The following is a 16,413-nucleotide window of genomic DNA, read 5'->3' on the forward strand; positions in this document are numbered from 1 at the left end:
TACTGGTAGGCCTTATGGGAAAAGCAGCTATTATAGGCAAGAAGACCCGCTGGTGAGTTCTACATGTCTCAACCTTAGGTGTACAAGGGTCACTGGCCAGAAGATCTTTAGCGAGCCCATCCTTCTTCGAAAGAAGACATAGAAAAATCTATGAAATGATAGCTAGAACCTGATTGATTGTCCTGTTTAGGAGATTTGTTATATCTCCTCCGTGTTTTTTTTTTCTAATAAATACACATCAAGAAAATCTCACAAATGTCCTCCTGGTCTATAAGAGATTAGGTCACCCACTTTCCTGTAAAGAAATCTTGATGCCACAATTTACAATGTCAGGCCCCACCTCCACTGCATGAGGATCACATTATGCATCATATGGGCTTGATTATTTGAAACGCTGAATTATGGCCTTGCCCCATACTGCACAATGACATGAATCACATAATTACCCCATCCTCCACCCCTCCACTTACCACCAGAGGGGATATCCAAATATTATATCATATTATCTGAACCTCTGTTTTCATTAATTTTGACTTTGCATTTTTTTTTCTAGAAATATTGTTGGTAGGAACCCCACTTAAAGAACTCTTATATACATTGTTCCTCCTCCTCATCCTCCACTTCATCCTCTTCCTCCTCCCCTCCCGCTCCATTATCTCCATCTCTGTTTTTATGCAGTATTTTTTGGAAGCCTCTCAATTTGTATCTACTGCTTATTTCAGCAATATATGAATATTAATTGTTTTAGTTTAGCCTCATTGCTTTTGTCATGACTTCTCACATCTTTCTTATTTATATATTTTTACCATTTTGAGAATTCTGAGCATAAATTTGATCTTTTGTTTTATGAATTTCTTAGATATGACTGCAGACACTGCATTATCTCTTGAAAGCAGAGGTTATTTGGAATATGCTCTAAGTCAGACCAAGAAACGGGAATATCTTTTAAGACACCGAAGTACAGATTCAGAAAATATATATGTTAACCACTTGGAGATAAAATTCCGGACAAGAAGTGAAAATGGTGTTTTACTTCAAATTCATGAAAGCAGCAACTACACTATTGTAAAGGTATGTATTTTACTAAATGTTTTTTTTAGTTGGGATAAAAAAAGGGGTTGTTTAAACCAATTTTTTTCCCTGTAAAAACAAAAATGATGTCATATCAACATTTTATTTTAGCTTTGTGTTACCATTGGCCATTGTCAATAGGAATGTACTGTAATAAGGACTCTCGTTTCAGATTTTCCCTGCACAGTACATTTTTCCATCCAAAATATGTAACACAGAATTTATAACCAAGAATGTAATCTCATGATGAATCCAAATTAATGGAAGGCATTAGAATAAATATCTATGACTGTTTTGCCCTTAATGATACCTTGGGTAAATTACTAAATGCCGGCTTTTCAGGGTTTTGAAAACCCTGCCCATCAATGGGAGACTCAAGCATCAACAGTATTTACTAATCAGTGGTTTTAATTGAGTATTGTAAACCATAATCAAAGTGCATTTGTCTATGTTATTTTTTTTTTTTTGGGGGGGGGGGTGTTATACTGAGATTTTGACAAAATCAACACTGACATAGGTATTGAAATTGAAATAAAACTGGTGCATCTAACTGGCCAATCAGAAGGAGAGGAATCACAATACATTTACTGTATATCAAAATATTAAAGTTAGTTATTATGTATTGATAATGAAGGGAAATACTATTTTGTTAATATAATAGTGAAAAAAATAATTGTTTAATTTTATTAAGAGAGCAAAATTATGCATTCATTATGTTAAAGAGGCAATATTAAGTAATTGTTCATTGGTATTTAACAATGTATTTAATGATGGGAAAGCATTTATTATTTTATGGCTTTTTAAAGGGTTTAGTATGAAGGGGGTAATTCAGATCTGATCCGTGCTGTGCGTTTTCGTACAGTGTGCAGTCAGATCTGAACTACGCATGCGTATGAGCCACACTGTAATGGATGGCTGCTATGGGGTTCGGCGCCCTGCGAAGGGATCCACTCGCACGGGCGTTCGCAAGGAGATTGTCAGGAAGAGGCCATTTGTGGGTGGCAACTGACCATTTTCCGGGAGTGTTTGAAAAAACGCAGGCGTGCCAAAGCGTTTTGAGGGAGGGTATCTAATGTCAGCTCCAGCCCCGATCAGGAGGATTCAATTGCAGCGGCTGAGTAAGTCCTGGGCAACGCAGAGAATGCACAAACTAATTTTTGTGCAGCTCTGCTAATGAAGCGATCGCACACTTGCACAGCGATTTTCCCCTCCCCCTGTAGGCGGCGATTATCTGATCGCAGGGCAGTAAAAAACACAGCCTAGCGATCAAATCTGAATTACCCCCCGAAATACCTACAATCAAAATTCTGATGGTCAAAATCCCGACAACAATTGACCGACGGTCAAAATCCCGACAAGGTCAAAATACCGTCATTTAAAATGTCAACAGGTCAAAAAATCGACACAAGTGGGTTTTGTGTGTCGACATAGGTCGACATGGACACCGTATAAGTGTACCGCACTGTTATATCCCCCCTACAGGTCCACTGGGATGGTAAAGTATGAACAAGTCGGTTTCAATGAAAAAAATCATAAAAAACTCATGTCAACTTTTTGACATGTCGGCATTTTAAATGTCAGTATTTTGACCTTGTCGGTATTTTAAATGTTGGTATTTTGACCGTCGGGATTTTGATTATAGATAAATTATACCCCAATTATCTTTAAATAATTAACTCTTCCCCATCATTAAACATATTTCTGGTGTGTACAGTATGGTGATTCTTCTTCTTATTGACCAGATAGCTCAGACAATTTGCTTTTGAAGCTACCTTGCCTGCCACAACCAATTCATTTATTTGGGTGGGTTTGACAGTGGTTTTTCGTTGGTTTCTAAAAGCAACACTTACTTATTACAGGGTTTCTATACTTGTGCTATTAAAATATCGATATTGAACCAATGTTCTATTTTAAAGTGTGACTTTTCAGTGGTTTGGGAGTTAGTAAATCAGCAGACTGCAAAACTGATGGAAAACTGGTGATAAACCCCAAACCAACACGTTACCCCCTTAAAAGATTTCATGTACTGGCCAAACTAAAAGTCACATTCTTGTCCCAGTTATTTATTTTAAATTGGAGCCCTAGATGCATAACATGCTTGAGTCATGGCTCACTGACAGCACTGTCCTGCATGGCGACACAAACCAACCAACAAAGGAAAAACCTACATAGACCTCTTGTTCATTTGTTCACGGTATTTCTGTTCATTCAGAAAATATATTGAAATGTGACATGTGCAAATTAAAGTTCAAAGAGGGTATGTTATACTGAGTCCTGCTTAACACACTATTAGTGAATAAAAAAGATGCAAGAACATTATTATAAGTTTTCATTCATTGAGTGGAATTCCGTTTCAATAAAAGAATGAAAAATGTGCATAAAAAGATGCTTACAGATGGGTCCTCCGTTATCTTGGCTGACTGAGGCGTTAGTCGCGATCGGGCATACGCAGCGTGCCTGGGCGCAAAGAGGCGCGCCTAGTCGAAAGGAGGCGCACAGAGCGTTTGGCATTACCTTTGAGTGTAATACCTAAGATCATCCACCAGATGTTGCTTTTTAAAATCACCAAAGCGCATGCGTGTGGTCTCCATTAAAATACAATACTGAACTACAGCGTAAGAACTACATTACTGGTGTGTCTCATTATGCTACATTATGCTACAGTATGTCATACAGTATATAACAGTATATACAGTACAGATGAAAATAGTACAGCATATACAGATGCAAACGAACATGTTACAGTTACAGTATGGTCTATTGATATTAGGGATATGTGAACGTCCAAATCTTGTAGTATTAAGTATAATGGGGAGAGATAAAAGCTCCTCCCTAAGTTCCTGGATGCCAAATCACTGTGTGAATAGTTTATACAGACGCAAATGAACGTTTTAAAACACTTGTGTATGCAGACGCAACTAATGTGTGAAGGGAATAAGGGAAGGGAATTTAGGGAGGAGCTTTGTTCTCGCTCCATTATAATCTTTCTAAGTATAATGGAGAGAGATAAAAGCTTATTCCTAAATTCCTGGATGCCAAATCACCGTCCTTAGTATCTCTGTACAGTATGTTCTACTAGTGTACTAATTAGCACGAACAGCTTGTAACCTACAGTGGCAAGTTTAATCTTTCTATGTATAATGGAGAGAGATAAAAGCTCCTCCCTAAGTTCCTGGATGCCAAATCACCGTCCTTAGTATCTCTGTACAGTATGTTGTACTAGTGTACTAATTAGCACAAACAGCTTGTAACATACAGCGGCAAGTTTAATCTTTCTATGTATAATGGAGAGAGATAAAAGCTCCTCCCTAAGTTCCTGGATGCCAAATCACCGTCCTTAGTATCTCTGTACAGTATGTTATACTAGTGTACTAATTAGCACGAACAGCTTGTAACATACAGTGGCAAGTTTAATCTTTCTATGTATAATGGAGAGAGAGAAAAGCTCCTCCCTAAGTTCCTGGATGCCAAATCACCGTCCTTAGTATCTCTGTACAGTATGTTCTATTAGGGTACTAATTAGCTGTTCATGCTAATTAGCTGTTCACTAAAAACCCTGATTTATGTGAAACCTGTGTGCACCCTTCCATTGAATGTTTTACAATGGATTGCACAGAAAAAAAAAAGTGAATGTCAGGGGGGGGAAAATTATAGATTGACACTTTGGGAATTGAACCCGAGACCCTCAGTGTGGGAGCCTTCACTGCTAGCCTACATCGCTGCATGGAAGATACACAAGTTCATGTGTAAAAGTAATGCAAGCAGCGATTCCTTCCCATTGGTGTTCGTTTATGCCGTTAGGGGACTCGGACGCTCATTTAGTGCACTGTACATACTATAAAGTCAATGAGCTACATTATCCCTTTCACACATTAGTTGCGTCTGCATACACAAGTGTTTTAACACGTTCGTTTGCATCTGAATAAACTATTTTTATTTTTTTACTCTCTGTCTGACCATTGGTCACAAACTGTGTGTACACTATGCAGTACAGGACTGTATATTAACATTACAGTCATCACTGACCACTTGTCAGAGCTTGTACTGTAGATCAATCCGTCTCTATTCAAACTAAAGTACTGGATTAGTGGAGCATTAGCCACTCAGTGGTAGAGTTGTGTATTGCATGCTGAATATCTAGTCGCGCCTCAACGCGCCTGTCCGTGATTAAACTCAGCAACCTAAGCTATCGCCTAGGCGTGACTAAACCTCCGTCTAGGCGCAGAAACAGTCAAGATAACAGAGGACCCATCTGTATGCATCTTTGGGGGAGCCAAATACAATATGTTGGTCAGTGGTTCTTAACATTAAACACAGTTCCAACTGCTAACTACAATAATTACCACTTACTATATTCAGGGCCGGAATAAGCTTTGGAGGTGCCCGGGGCACTTAAGACTGGGGGGCCCCAGTGGAAGGTGGGGGGGGTGTATACTAGATTGTGCATACCTCCCAATATGTTCCATTCCAAGATGGACAAAATGCTGTCTACCTGGACTTCTCACTCAATATATGATTGGCGTCACCTGAACAAAGGTATTTCAACACAGGTGATCATAAATTAAGAAGGAAGTCCAGGAAGAGAGCATGTTGTCCTTCCTGGAATGGGTCATGGTGGGAGGTATGGATTGTGTATATTAAATTTAAACCAATTATGTATATTAGTTTTAAACTAATAGTTTAGTAATGGTTGGGTACTGTTTATAGCTCCACCTAATTGAAAGACAACTATTTTGTACAATTTTCTTGTAGTGTAACAAAAACAACTTAACCTTAAAATACACATAGAAAAATAAAATGATCTGGTCACATGCAAGAATAGCAGCAGCCTCTGTACTACTTACACACTGGGACAGGACTAAGGAGGACTCTCTGTGTGTGTCTGTATCTCAAGACCCAAATGGTTTAGTTGCATAACAGTTTACACAGGGCTCAGACACCCAGGCATGAAGGAGGAGAAGCTGGGATCCCTGTGTCACTTACATCTCTCTCCACCCTCCTATCTTTCCTAAAGTTCTGTCGCTAGCTCATGAAACATGATACTCATGTGTCTCTGCCTACACTGCATACTATCCTGCTCGCATTCTAGCTGCTAGTTCTGCTGCTTAAGATGGAAAGCTAGTGATGTCAGTGTGCTCTGGCTAGGGGGCCCCCTGATACAGGGGGGCCTGTGGTACAGTATGCCCTGTTTCCTCCCCTTAATCTGGTTATGTCTATATTGTTACAGTACAGTAGCTGTGCTTGAGAATTACACATTAGCAAAGTTCTGACTACCATATGAGATATGACAATAATTCAAATGATATGTGAATACATTTCTCTGCAAACTGTACATTCAACCAACAATCACTGAAAATATGCCCATGACATACTGTGTATTGGTACTACTTATAACCGATTGACCTTTCAGCCACATAAAAATATTATTAAAAGCAAAGCCATGTCGGCATCAGTAATTGGAAAAAGTTCTCTAATCAGCTGCAGATAAATAAAATTCTTAAGTTACTCTTAGACTTAAGATTTGAGAAACATGTTCTTTCCTTTGTCTATTTTCACTTTCTGCCTGTTTGAACTATTTGACACTGTGCTATTTTTAATCATTTGTGACAATTGAAAGCATGAAAAGGCTTGCTTGTGTGATCGTATTAATCCACAGAGACTACCATATCTGATTTTAACAAGTAGAACTTTATCTTTTTTTAAATTTGTTTAAAGATGGCAAACTAGTTACAGACGTCTAAATGTGGTTTTAAGCCAGTAAACTGTCCCTGTCTTTCTCCATATAGTGTAAAAAAACTCACAGCTCTGCAGAAGGTACCTTTCCCTAAAGAGAACCTGATAAGTTTAGTCCCTGGCCGTGGCTCAATCAAGGTTGTCATAATTCTAAAGGAGTGCAGCAGTAATGTTGGCAATGGACTTTATTGGACAGTCCACAAGCCAAAAGTTTCTTTGATTTCTGGGATGTTTCCCAATACATATATCTATATATTTTTATATTTTAGCTCAGTATAAAGTAGCCTCTTAGTCCAAAAGTCCTCAGTTTTCATGTGTACACACTTTCCATGATATCATCTGATAAGTAAAATGATTTAGGTACAGTATACATATGTCTAGCCTGATATAGCGCATAGCAATGCTAAATAACAATGAAAGTTCAGTTAGGGGTGGACTGCAAACTGCACATGTTTACCTGTCCATTGGGCTAAGAAGAAAAATATTATTATTATTATTATTATTATATTATTATCCTTCACTTTTATGGCATCACAAGGGGTCTGCAGTGCCTTAAAAAGTACATACACACAACCAGTATAAACAAAACAAGAAAAAAGTGACTTCTATACAGTACTTTTACCCAAGACCTGCACTAGGTATAGGAAATTTGCTGTGACTTTTACAGAAACACTTTGTAGCAAGTGATTGAAAAGCAAACGTTTAATCTATTTATGTCTAGATTGCTACAGAGGGCTGATATTGGCCATGGGGCATCTCTCTCATACAAAGGTGCCACTTTCCACACAGAGGTGGTCCGCCCCTTGCTTCAGGTATTGTGGCTATTCCCTCTCCATTATCTCAGACTTGAAGTATGCTTACTCTCTCATACTGTCTGAGAGACTCCTGAATTGCAGGGTGTTCTCTCAGATCCCTGCTGTGTAATGCCATGATTCTCAATGTTGCATAGTGATTACATGATATGCAGTGAATAATGTCATCAAGCACCGTCTTGCACTTCAGTAAGCAAATGGGCTAGATCCGGGAGGGATCCCTATTCTTTCAGGAATCTGAGCACTCACATCCATAGACACACACACACACACACACACACACACACACACACACACACACACACACACACCAGGCTTGGTAGGACATTTTGCTGCCACTGGGCATGTACATCAGCTCCATTCCACCCTTTATACTACATGGAAACCGCCTGTACTTCCCTATGTCTTTGGGATCTTCTGGGAAGGCACTAAAAGTAGACAAGTGTTTACTGAGAAAAAGGAAAAAGTCCTAGAAGTGGGGACACACAAAATTCAGACATTGGACTATTGCAGCCATCAGCAGCATGATAACTGTGGCAGTACGGATGGTATAATGTTTAGCATTACTGCCTCACAGCACTAAGGTCATGGGTTTGATTCCCACCATGGCTCTACCTGCGCAGAGTTTGTATATTCTCCCCGTTCTTGCGTGGGTTTCCTCCGGGTACTCCGGTTTCCTCCCACAATCCAAAAATATACTGGTAGGTCAGTTGGATCCCAACACAAATTAACCCTAGTTTGAATGTGTGCTCGCGTACATGTGATAGGGAATATAGATTATAAGCTCCACTGGGGCAGAGACCGATGTGAATGGGCAAATATTCTCTGTAAAGCACTGCGGAATATGTGTGCGCTATATAAATAACATAATAAATAAATAGTAACTGGCTACTAGCCCATGGAAAAATCAACACGTGCAACAATTTTTAGTTGCAATAATTTTAGTTGCAAGATAATTTATGTGTATCCATGAACAACGTGATGCCACAAATTCAAACCCAAAGTTCCTTGAGAATTGTGATCACCCTAGTTTGAACGTTTTGATAGACTATTACAGACGTAATGCTGTATTTATGTGAATGTTAATGATCAAAAATAAGTGACCTATTGTAGTTTTCACACATGTTCAAAAGAGGAACAGTATCGTGTAAATCATTGCTTGTGTATAAAAATCATTCAGTGGTAAGGGGGGTGGGTATACACGGAGAGATCTGTGCTTAAATTCTAAGTAATCTGACCAGATTGCTTAGAAATTAAGCACGGATCTCTCCGTGTGTAGGGTGCCGGTGACAGTGATGGTGCTAGATTGGCCTGCATGCATGCCAAATCTAGTGAGATCGCTCATTTCACCGTTGAGTGAAATGAGCACCTCCCCCTCGCTCAGCACACATGTGCAAAATCGCTCAGCACACATCTCCCCCATGTATACGGGGCTGTACAGTTTGCTCATAAAATTATTATTTAATTAGAATTCATGGCACCATTATGAGTGGGAACAACTAAAGACATATGCAATATGTGTAGTCATATGGCATATGCATTAAATACAGTATCTTCCTACTGTGTACAGAGTCCGGTGTTGACATACTGTACAAGGGTCGGTTCAGCAATGGCACCGCAAAAATAACTGGCATGTTGTACTTTGAAGGATAAAGAAACTACTCTAATGTATCACAATACTTTTTGGCAAAATACACAATATGGCTGATAAATATACACCCACACAATGTATACATATAAAAATATATACATATTTTACAGTCATGATTCTTTTATGATTTATTTCACATATTTTGGTTTCAGTTGTTCTATGCATTACATACAGTACATGTAAATAATTGAAAAGTCAGTAATATGTCTTTTTTACTCAATGTACAGTATATTGCATATGCATTTATCTATCATTATACTCTTGGTCATAAATAATTTGACTTCGATAAATGGAAATAAGTTTGATATTCCAACAATGTTTTTATTGCTCTAGGGTTTAACAGATTACATTTTTACTAGGTGAAATAGCACATTATCAACTCAAATACAATGTGTGTTTTTTCTTACTGATTATAGAATGTACAGCAGACCAATTGCATTGGAAACACAGTAGACCAATTAAAGTCTGTTTTAGTTCTATACGGTGAATATAAAATACTTAGAAATATTTATTTGAACTCATAAATCCCTACAGCTCTTTAGTAACACATTTATATTGCCAGGTTGAATATGTATTCACCTTAAAGTTAAAGTGGAGTTTTGTGTCTCAGTGTTATAGTTTTTTTTTTTTTCAAAACATGGGCTTTAATTGGAGTAGATACAGTATGTGGTGCCAGTCCTAATTGGCTTCCTTAGCCACACTCAATTTGAATTTAGCTTGGGAAAAAGGTCTTAGCTAAATATAGCAATTCAAACGTTAAAATTATTTTTCCAGACACAATGTACCCAATTCTTCATGTCACAATTCAGTAGTTACTGTGACCAAAGCTAGCAACTAGTTGAGAGTAACAATAAACAAAAAAGTAAATTGCATAGGCTTGTGTTTAAAGGTCATGTGAGCAAACACCAGACAAGTAGAGTGGGTGGTATATTGTATTAATGCTTTATTGTTTCCCGTGGTAGGTGAAGAATGGAAAACTACACTACACATCTGATGCAGGTGTTGCAGGAAAAGTGGAGAGAACTATCCCAGAAATGTACATCGCTGATGGACGTTGGCACACCCTTCTAATGGAGAAGAATGGTTCTACTACTGCTATGTCTGTGGATAAAACCTACAACCGAGATATTCATCATGTAACACAAGACTTTGGAGGTCTTAATGTTCTTACTCTTCAGCTTGGAGGCTTTCCACCTGGGCAGACAACTCAAAGCAACCAAAATGGTAAAGCATTTGTAGATTTTGCAGATCAATTTTCCCCATTATCTAGTTTTAGATGTGATCCAAACATATTTACTCCGTGTGCTACAAGTCGCGTTATGCGTGAGTTTCATGTGACTCGGTAGCGCCGAGCTTCTTTTTTGCGTTTTTTACTGCGAAAATTAATCTTAGACACAAAGTAATGTAATAGGACGCACAAGCAGCTTCTAAATAAAATGATACGCAGCATGCCTATATTGTGTGTGTGACTGCAACAGTATTTGCATACAAAATGCTATGTAACAGTGTTTTCATGGAAAACAATGTAACGTGGCATTTCTGATGCAGATAGAGCCGCAATTACAAACAGAATATAGGCATGCTGCATATAATTTTAATCAGCAGATGCTGCTTGTGCGTCATATTACATAACTTCACAGAGAAAAATGTAAAAGAAGACGCTCAGCGCTACTGAGTTCCACACCGGCATGGCTCATCTTCAAGGTATGTTTAGCGTGACTCCAGCAAGGATGTAAGAGGACACATCTGTCATTGCAGTCACTCTCTTTTTTTGTCTAATTTATTAATAGTTTAAAAAAAACCTGATTTATTTGATTATTTGAAGACTATGATCTACCTTTTCTAAAGGCATTCCTTGGTCGATATGGATGTGTTTTTGTTATCACGTTGGAAGGGGAAATTCCATTTCATCTTTCTGACAGAGAACATTAGGTTTTGTTACAAACAAAAATATCTGGATACTTAAACCTATTCATTGTGCCCACTATACTGACTAGTCTCAGCTGTAGAGAAGATGTCTTAACTTATTGGTCTCATTAGTCCATATTTTATTTAGCAGAATTACAACAGCAAAGTTGTTCCTTTTTATAAGAAAGGCCTTCTGTCTTGGCACACTACCCCCTAACCCAAATATGTACAGAATGCAGGAAAGTGTTGTTACATGCGGGGAGTGACAGGTCTGCAACTCCTTTACAGTTGCCTTAGGCCTCTTGGTAGCCTCTCTGATGACTTTTCTCCTTGCTCTGTCATCAACTTTGGGGGAACATCCTGATTTTCTCAGCATCCCTGTTGTGCCACATTTTGTTCGCTCATTGATGATAGCCTTCACAGTGTTCCCTGGTGCATGTTATGCATTTGTATTTCTTTTATACCACTCTCCGTTCTGTTACATTTGAACAATGTGTAGTAGGTTTTGTTCTTCACTTCTTATAATCTATTTGTTTTTCACTTGCATTTTGTTACTTTTAAGGTTACATATTAAAGGAAGAAAAGTCTGACACAATTTATCTTGATTTCAGGCTTTATAGCACAAAGTCTGCAATTCCAATAAAGTTGTATAGGCTTTTATATTCACTGTAGGATTTTCAATTGTCACATGTCCTTTTAGTAATCCGGTCCTTTTTTCATTTCAATATGACCTTCGTGCTATTGATGCTTATTTCCACGTGATCTCCACTGAACCCTTCCCTGTCAGATGTGACAGGCTTTCCCAGCTGTCTTCTCATTCATGTTCTCAAGGGCTGTTCTGCTCTCACATTGCACTTCCATCCGCTTATCTGAAATCTAAATTTCTTTGAATAACTTCACCATGAATGGCAACTCAGCTGCAGTCATATAATAGTACAAGAATCAAGAATGCCTTTTTCAGTTTGTATATTTATATAGTGTTATATTATAGGCTGTAGTATTTATTATTTCTTCTTTTTCTTCTAAAGTTTCTCTGAATTCAAGAGGTAAGAGACAGTGATCATGTTATAGAGGTACAGACATTCCTACTCTAACACATTAGATCAGAATGAGATGTTGGAAAAAAAAAGTATTCCATATGGAATCATTTCTGTTTCAATTTAAGCTACAGTATATATATGTTGTTCTTAAAGATTGTAAGGTAAAGCTGCTAAAGATTTAATGTTAACATATTTTTTTAATTTTTCTTTTAGGTTTTGATGGATGTATTGCCTATGTGAAGTATAACCGGGAAAATCTTCCTTTTAGTGGAAAACACGACATGGTTCATATAACCAAGTCAGATACATCTGCGAAACTAGGATGCAGAGGTCCTAATATTTGTGCCAGTAACCCTTGTTGGGGTGACTTGATGTGCATTAATCAGTGGCATGCATATACCTGTGTACCACCTGGCGACTGTTCCTCAAGCCCTTGCCAAAATGGAGGGAGCTGTGAACCTCACTCCCAATCTGGATTTACCTGCATTTGTCCTGAGACACACACTGGGAAGCTATGTGAAACTGTTCTAGCGTGTCTTGGTGTTATATGTCCCCAAGGGAACATTTGCAAGAGTGGATTACATGGAGGGCACATATGTACTCTGAGCACTCATACAGAGCATCTATCTCTTCCACTTTGGGCTGTCCCAGCAATTGTTGGGAGCTGTGCTACAATTCTTGCTCTACTGGTACTTAGTTTGATCTTGTGTAATCAATGTAGAGGAAGAAAAAATAAAGTGCCAAAAGAAGAGAAAAAACCTAAAGAAAAGAAGAAAAAGGGAAGTGAAAATGTTGCCTTTGATGATCCTGACAATATCCCACCATATGGGGATGACATGACTATCAGAAAACAACCAGAAGGAAACCCTAAACCAGATATTATTGAAAGGGAAAACCCATATCTAATATATGATGAAACAGATATACCCCACAGCTCAGAAATAATACCCAGTGCCCCTTTGGCCATGCCAGACACTGAAATAGAGCACTATGATATTGACAATGCCAGCAGTATTGCTCCTTCTGATGCCGATATTATACAGCACTATAAGCAGTTCCGGAGCCACACTCCTAAATTCTCAATTCAAAGACACAGTCCTCTTGGCTTTGCAAGACAATCTCCACTTCCTTTGGGAGCAAGCAGTTTAACATATCAACCATCTTACAGCCAAGGGCTTAGAACTGCAACACTTGGCCATTCTGGTTGTCCTCCACCTAACCCTTTGTCTCGTCATAGTCCAGCACCATTTTCAAAGTCATCAACATTTTACAGAAGCAGTCCAGCACGGGAACTCCATCTTTCATCCTTGGAAATGCATAATGATGTTTGTCAGCCTGGTATTTTCAACTATGCAACCCGACTGGGAAGAAGAAGCAAAAGTCCTCAGACCATGGCAGGTCATAGCTCCAGACCAGGAAGTCGGCTTAAGCAACCTATTGGACAAATTCCTATGGAAAGTGGGCCCCCTGTTGGTCTTTCAATTGAAGAAGTTGAAAGACTTAATACTCCCAGACCAAGAAATCCAAGCATCTGTAGTGCTGACCATGGTAGATCTTCTTCTGAGGAAGACTGCCAGAGACCTCTTTCAAGAGTCAGGAATCCTGCAGATGGAATTCCAGCTCCAGAATCATCTTCTGATAGTGATTCACATGAATCGTTTACATGCTCTGAAATGGAATATGATAGAGACAAACCAATGGTGTACACATCAAGAATGCCAAAATTAACTCAAGTTAATGAGTCAGATGCAGACGATGAAGATAATTATGGTGCTAGACTCAAGCCCCGGAGATATCCAGGCCGCAGAGCTGAAGTTGGGCCTTCAGGAGCCCAAACATCAACCGCCACTCTACCAGCTGACAATACATTACCCATGAAGCTAAGCCAGCAAGCTGGTAATTTCAACTGGGACAATCTGTTGAACTGGGGTCCAGGTTTTGGGCATTATGTAGATGTTTTTAAAGATTTGGCATCACTTCCAGAAATGACATCAGCAAATCTAAACGAGGAATCAAGAATGAGTTCACCTAAGACAGTTTCCAGAGATGGAGAAGCAGAACAATATGTTTAGAGGTGACATATCTGGATTGTCAAAACGCAGAAGCTTATGACAGTCAAACATTATATGTTTGTTTACAACAAAATGTCTCCATTTTAAGAACAGGCCAGTGAACGTCCATAATTTAAGGAGGCGATTTTTAAAATAATAATCTTATTGCTGCTGGAAGAGACATATTTAAAACAACTGTGTTCAATATTAAATTTACCTGCATGCAATACAATTCACAGCCTAATTTCCAGCATGCACAATTTTAAGTAGATGTCCTACTTTAAACTGGTTCATTGTGATAACTTTTTGATGTTATAGTTTGTACTTTTCAATTATGTGTGTAAGGCAGATGTAGTACATTCATTTTGGAATAATTGCTCTGAAGATATGGGGATGTCTGAAAGTTGGGTGCATTTTCTGAAAGAACTACTAGAGTATCTAGACCTTAACCTCATATATGTTATATACAGTAGATAAATTCTGCACAAGGGCACAAAAATATTGGCATTGTGGGAAAGATAAATGACAATAAAAGGGACAGTAGCAAGTTCAGCACCTTAGGATTGTCTTAACATTGGGTTTTTTAATTAAGAAAAAGGAAAATAAACTATATTTCCCTGTTGCATTTCAAAATTGCATTTACTACTATGTCAAAGATTTATTTTTGTAAGGACATTTCCAAACTCACTAAAAATGGAAAATAAATTGGTTCTAGATTTTACTGAAATCCTTACATAGATATTTGTACAATGAAATATGAAACGTCACACTTGTGAAACTTTGTACTGTGGAATATTTGTTTTTATAAGTGCTTTTATCTGACCTATGTTTTTGATATTGATATTTTCCAACGCTGTATAGTTTTCTTACTTTCAGGGAAAGCAAGAAAATGCTTTTCTGTAAAATCTGTTACTTGTGTAACATTCATATTTTTAAAATTTTGATACAATTGTAACAAATCAATATGCTTTTTTCCTTGTAAATGTCAATAATAAAATTAAAATATTTATTTAAAATATTGTGTTTGCAAGGTAAGTTGTATTTAATCTCTTTGTCACTGTATATTGAGATCTCTGAAAGATGGATTCATATTAAAATGTATTATGGAAAACGTAATTATTTGCCTGATCCTGAGTCGCATGAAAGTCTGGATCCGTTCATATCTATTGGTTTTTAACAAACTGCACATGTGTTGTGAGCTGCATATTCATCTTTAAATACTTACAAGTGGTTCTGACCTGTAAGCATCTCAGTCTTGTTTTTGTGACCACTAAGTGGGTGTTACTGGGTGGCAATTGGGCAATTGGGCATTTGCACATAAGAGAAATATGCTGTTGGTGTGTCATGGGCATATATCCACAGTTGTGGCCTATACTGAGTCATACTGAGTCATACTTATACATAATGCTTCCAAATGCAGTTGCATCTCCTGCACCCAGCATGGGGTAGTTGTAACTACCGATGATAGTGATGACAGCTGTTCTCGTGGGTGGAGGACTGGTGCGATGCCATCGCATAGACGTATATGGCTCAGAATAAAGGTATGAAGTCGCATTAGCATTCCGCTAACAGTAGATGCCTACAAATGCCTTTGTATTACTTGTGACTGAGAATCAGGCCCAAACTTGATAAGATAATGTTCAGTTAGAAAAAATAGAGTGTTGGGGAATGCGCAGTGGTCTTGATTAAATGCTAAGGTATATGTAATTGACTATTCAATTCAGAATAAATTTCTTAGTTGGGCAACCATACACTTTGTGACAGGTTGCCGTCTGTGTAGTGTGTAATAGGTGGCCATCAGTGGTGCTCCCCAGAGTCAGTGAGTGCAGGGTTAATCACAAAAGGAGAAAAGACAGAAGACTTGTTAGGGGTCACTCTCTTTCAGAAGGACTTTTAAAAGTTCAAATACAAAATGGCTGATAAAATAATCAATTTTATTAAGTACTTACTTTTAAAATTAGGGAGTTTCATCAGAAATATGTTTAAAAAAAAGCAAAAATATAGAAGTTATACACAAGTGTTACTCAAGGGCTAAGATAGTTATTTAGCCGGATTTGCCGTAAGCAGTGGTCAATATATTTAATGCAGTTGGCAACCTTTTAAAAAGGTATCTAAATTAATGAAAAAGTGACCATCACTTATCCTGC

At 38.1% G+C, this 16,413-nt stretch overlaps 1 protein-coding gene across 1 annotated transcript in view; it reads left to right on the forward strand.

The window, feature by feature from the left end:
- The window catches only part of FAT4 (FAT atypical cadherin 4), a 312,949-nt gene extending 297,731 nt beyond the window's left edge, over positions 1–15,218 (forward strand). Inside the window, exons 15-17 of the mRNA XM_063920304.1 lie at positions 860–1,071; positions 10,230–10,491; positions 12,429–15,218. Of these exons, the coding sequence (XP_063776374.1) occupies positions 860–1,071; positions 10,230–10,491; positions 12,429–14,287 (2,333 nt within the window). The 3' untranslated portion in view covers positions 14,288–15,218. The remainder of the gene's footprint in view (positions 1–859; positions 1,072–10,229; positions 10,492–12,428) is intronic.
- Positions 15,219–16,413: the final 1,195 nt, after the last annotated feature.

Source organism: Pseudophryne corroboree, chromosome 1, assembly GCF_028390025.1.
Source record: "Pseudophryne corroboree isolate aPseCor3 chromosome 1, aPseCor3.hap2, whole genome shotgun sequence".
In the NCBI taxonomy this organism is placed as follows: Eukaryota; Metazoa; Chordata; class Amphibia; order Anura; family Myobatrachidae; genus Pseudophryne; species Pseudophryne corroboree.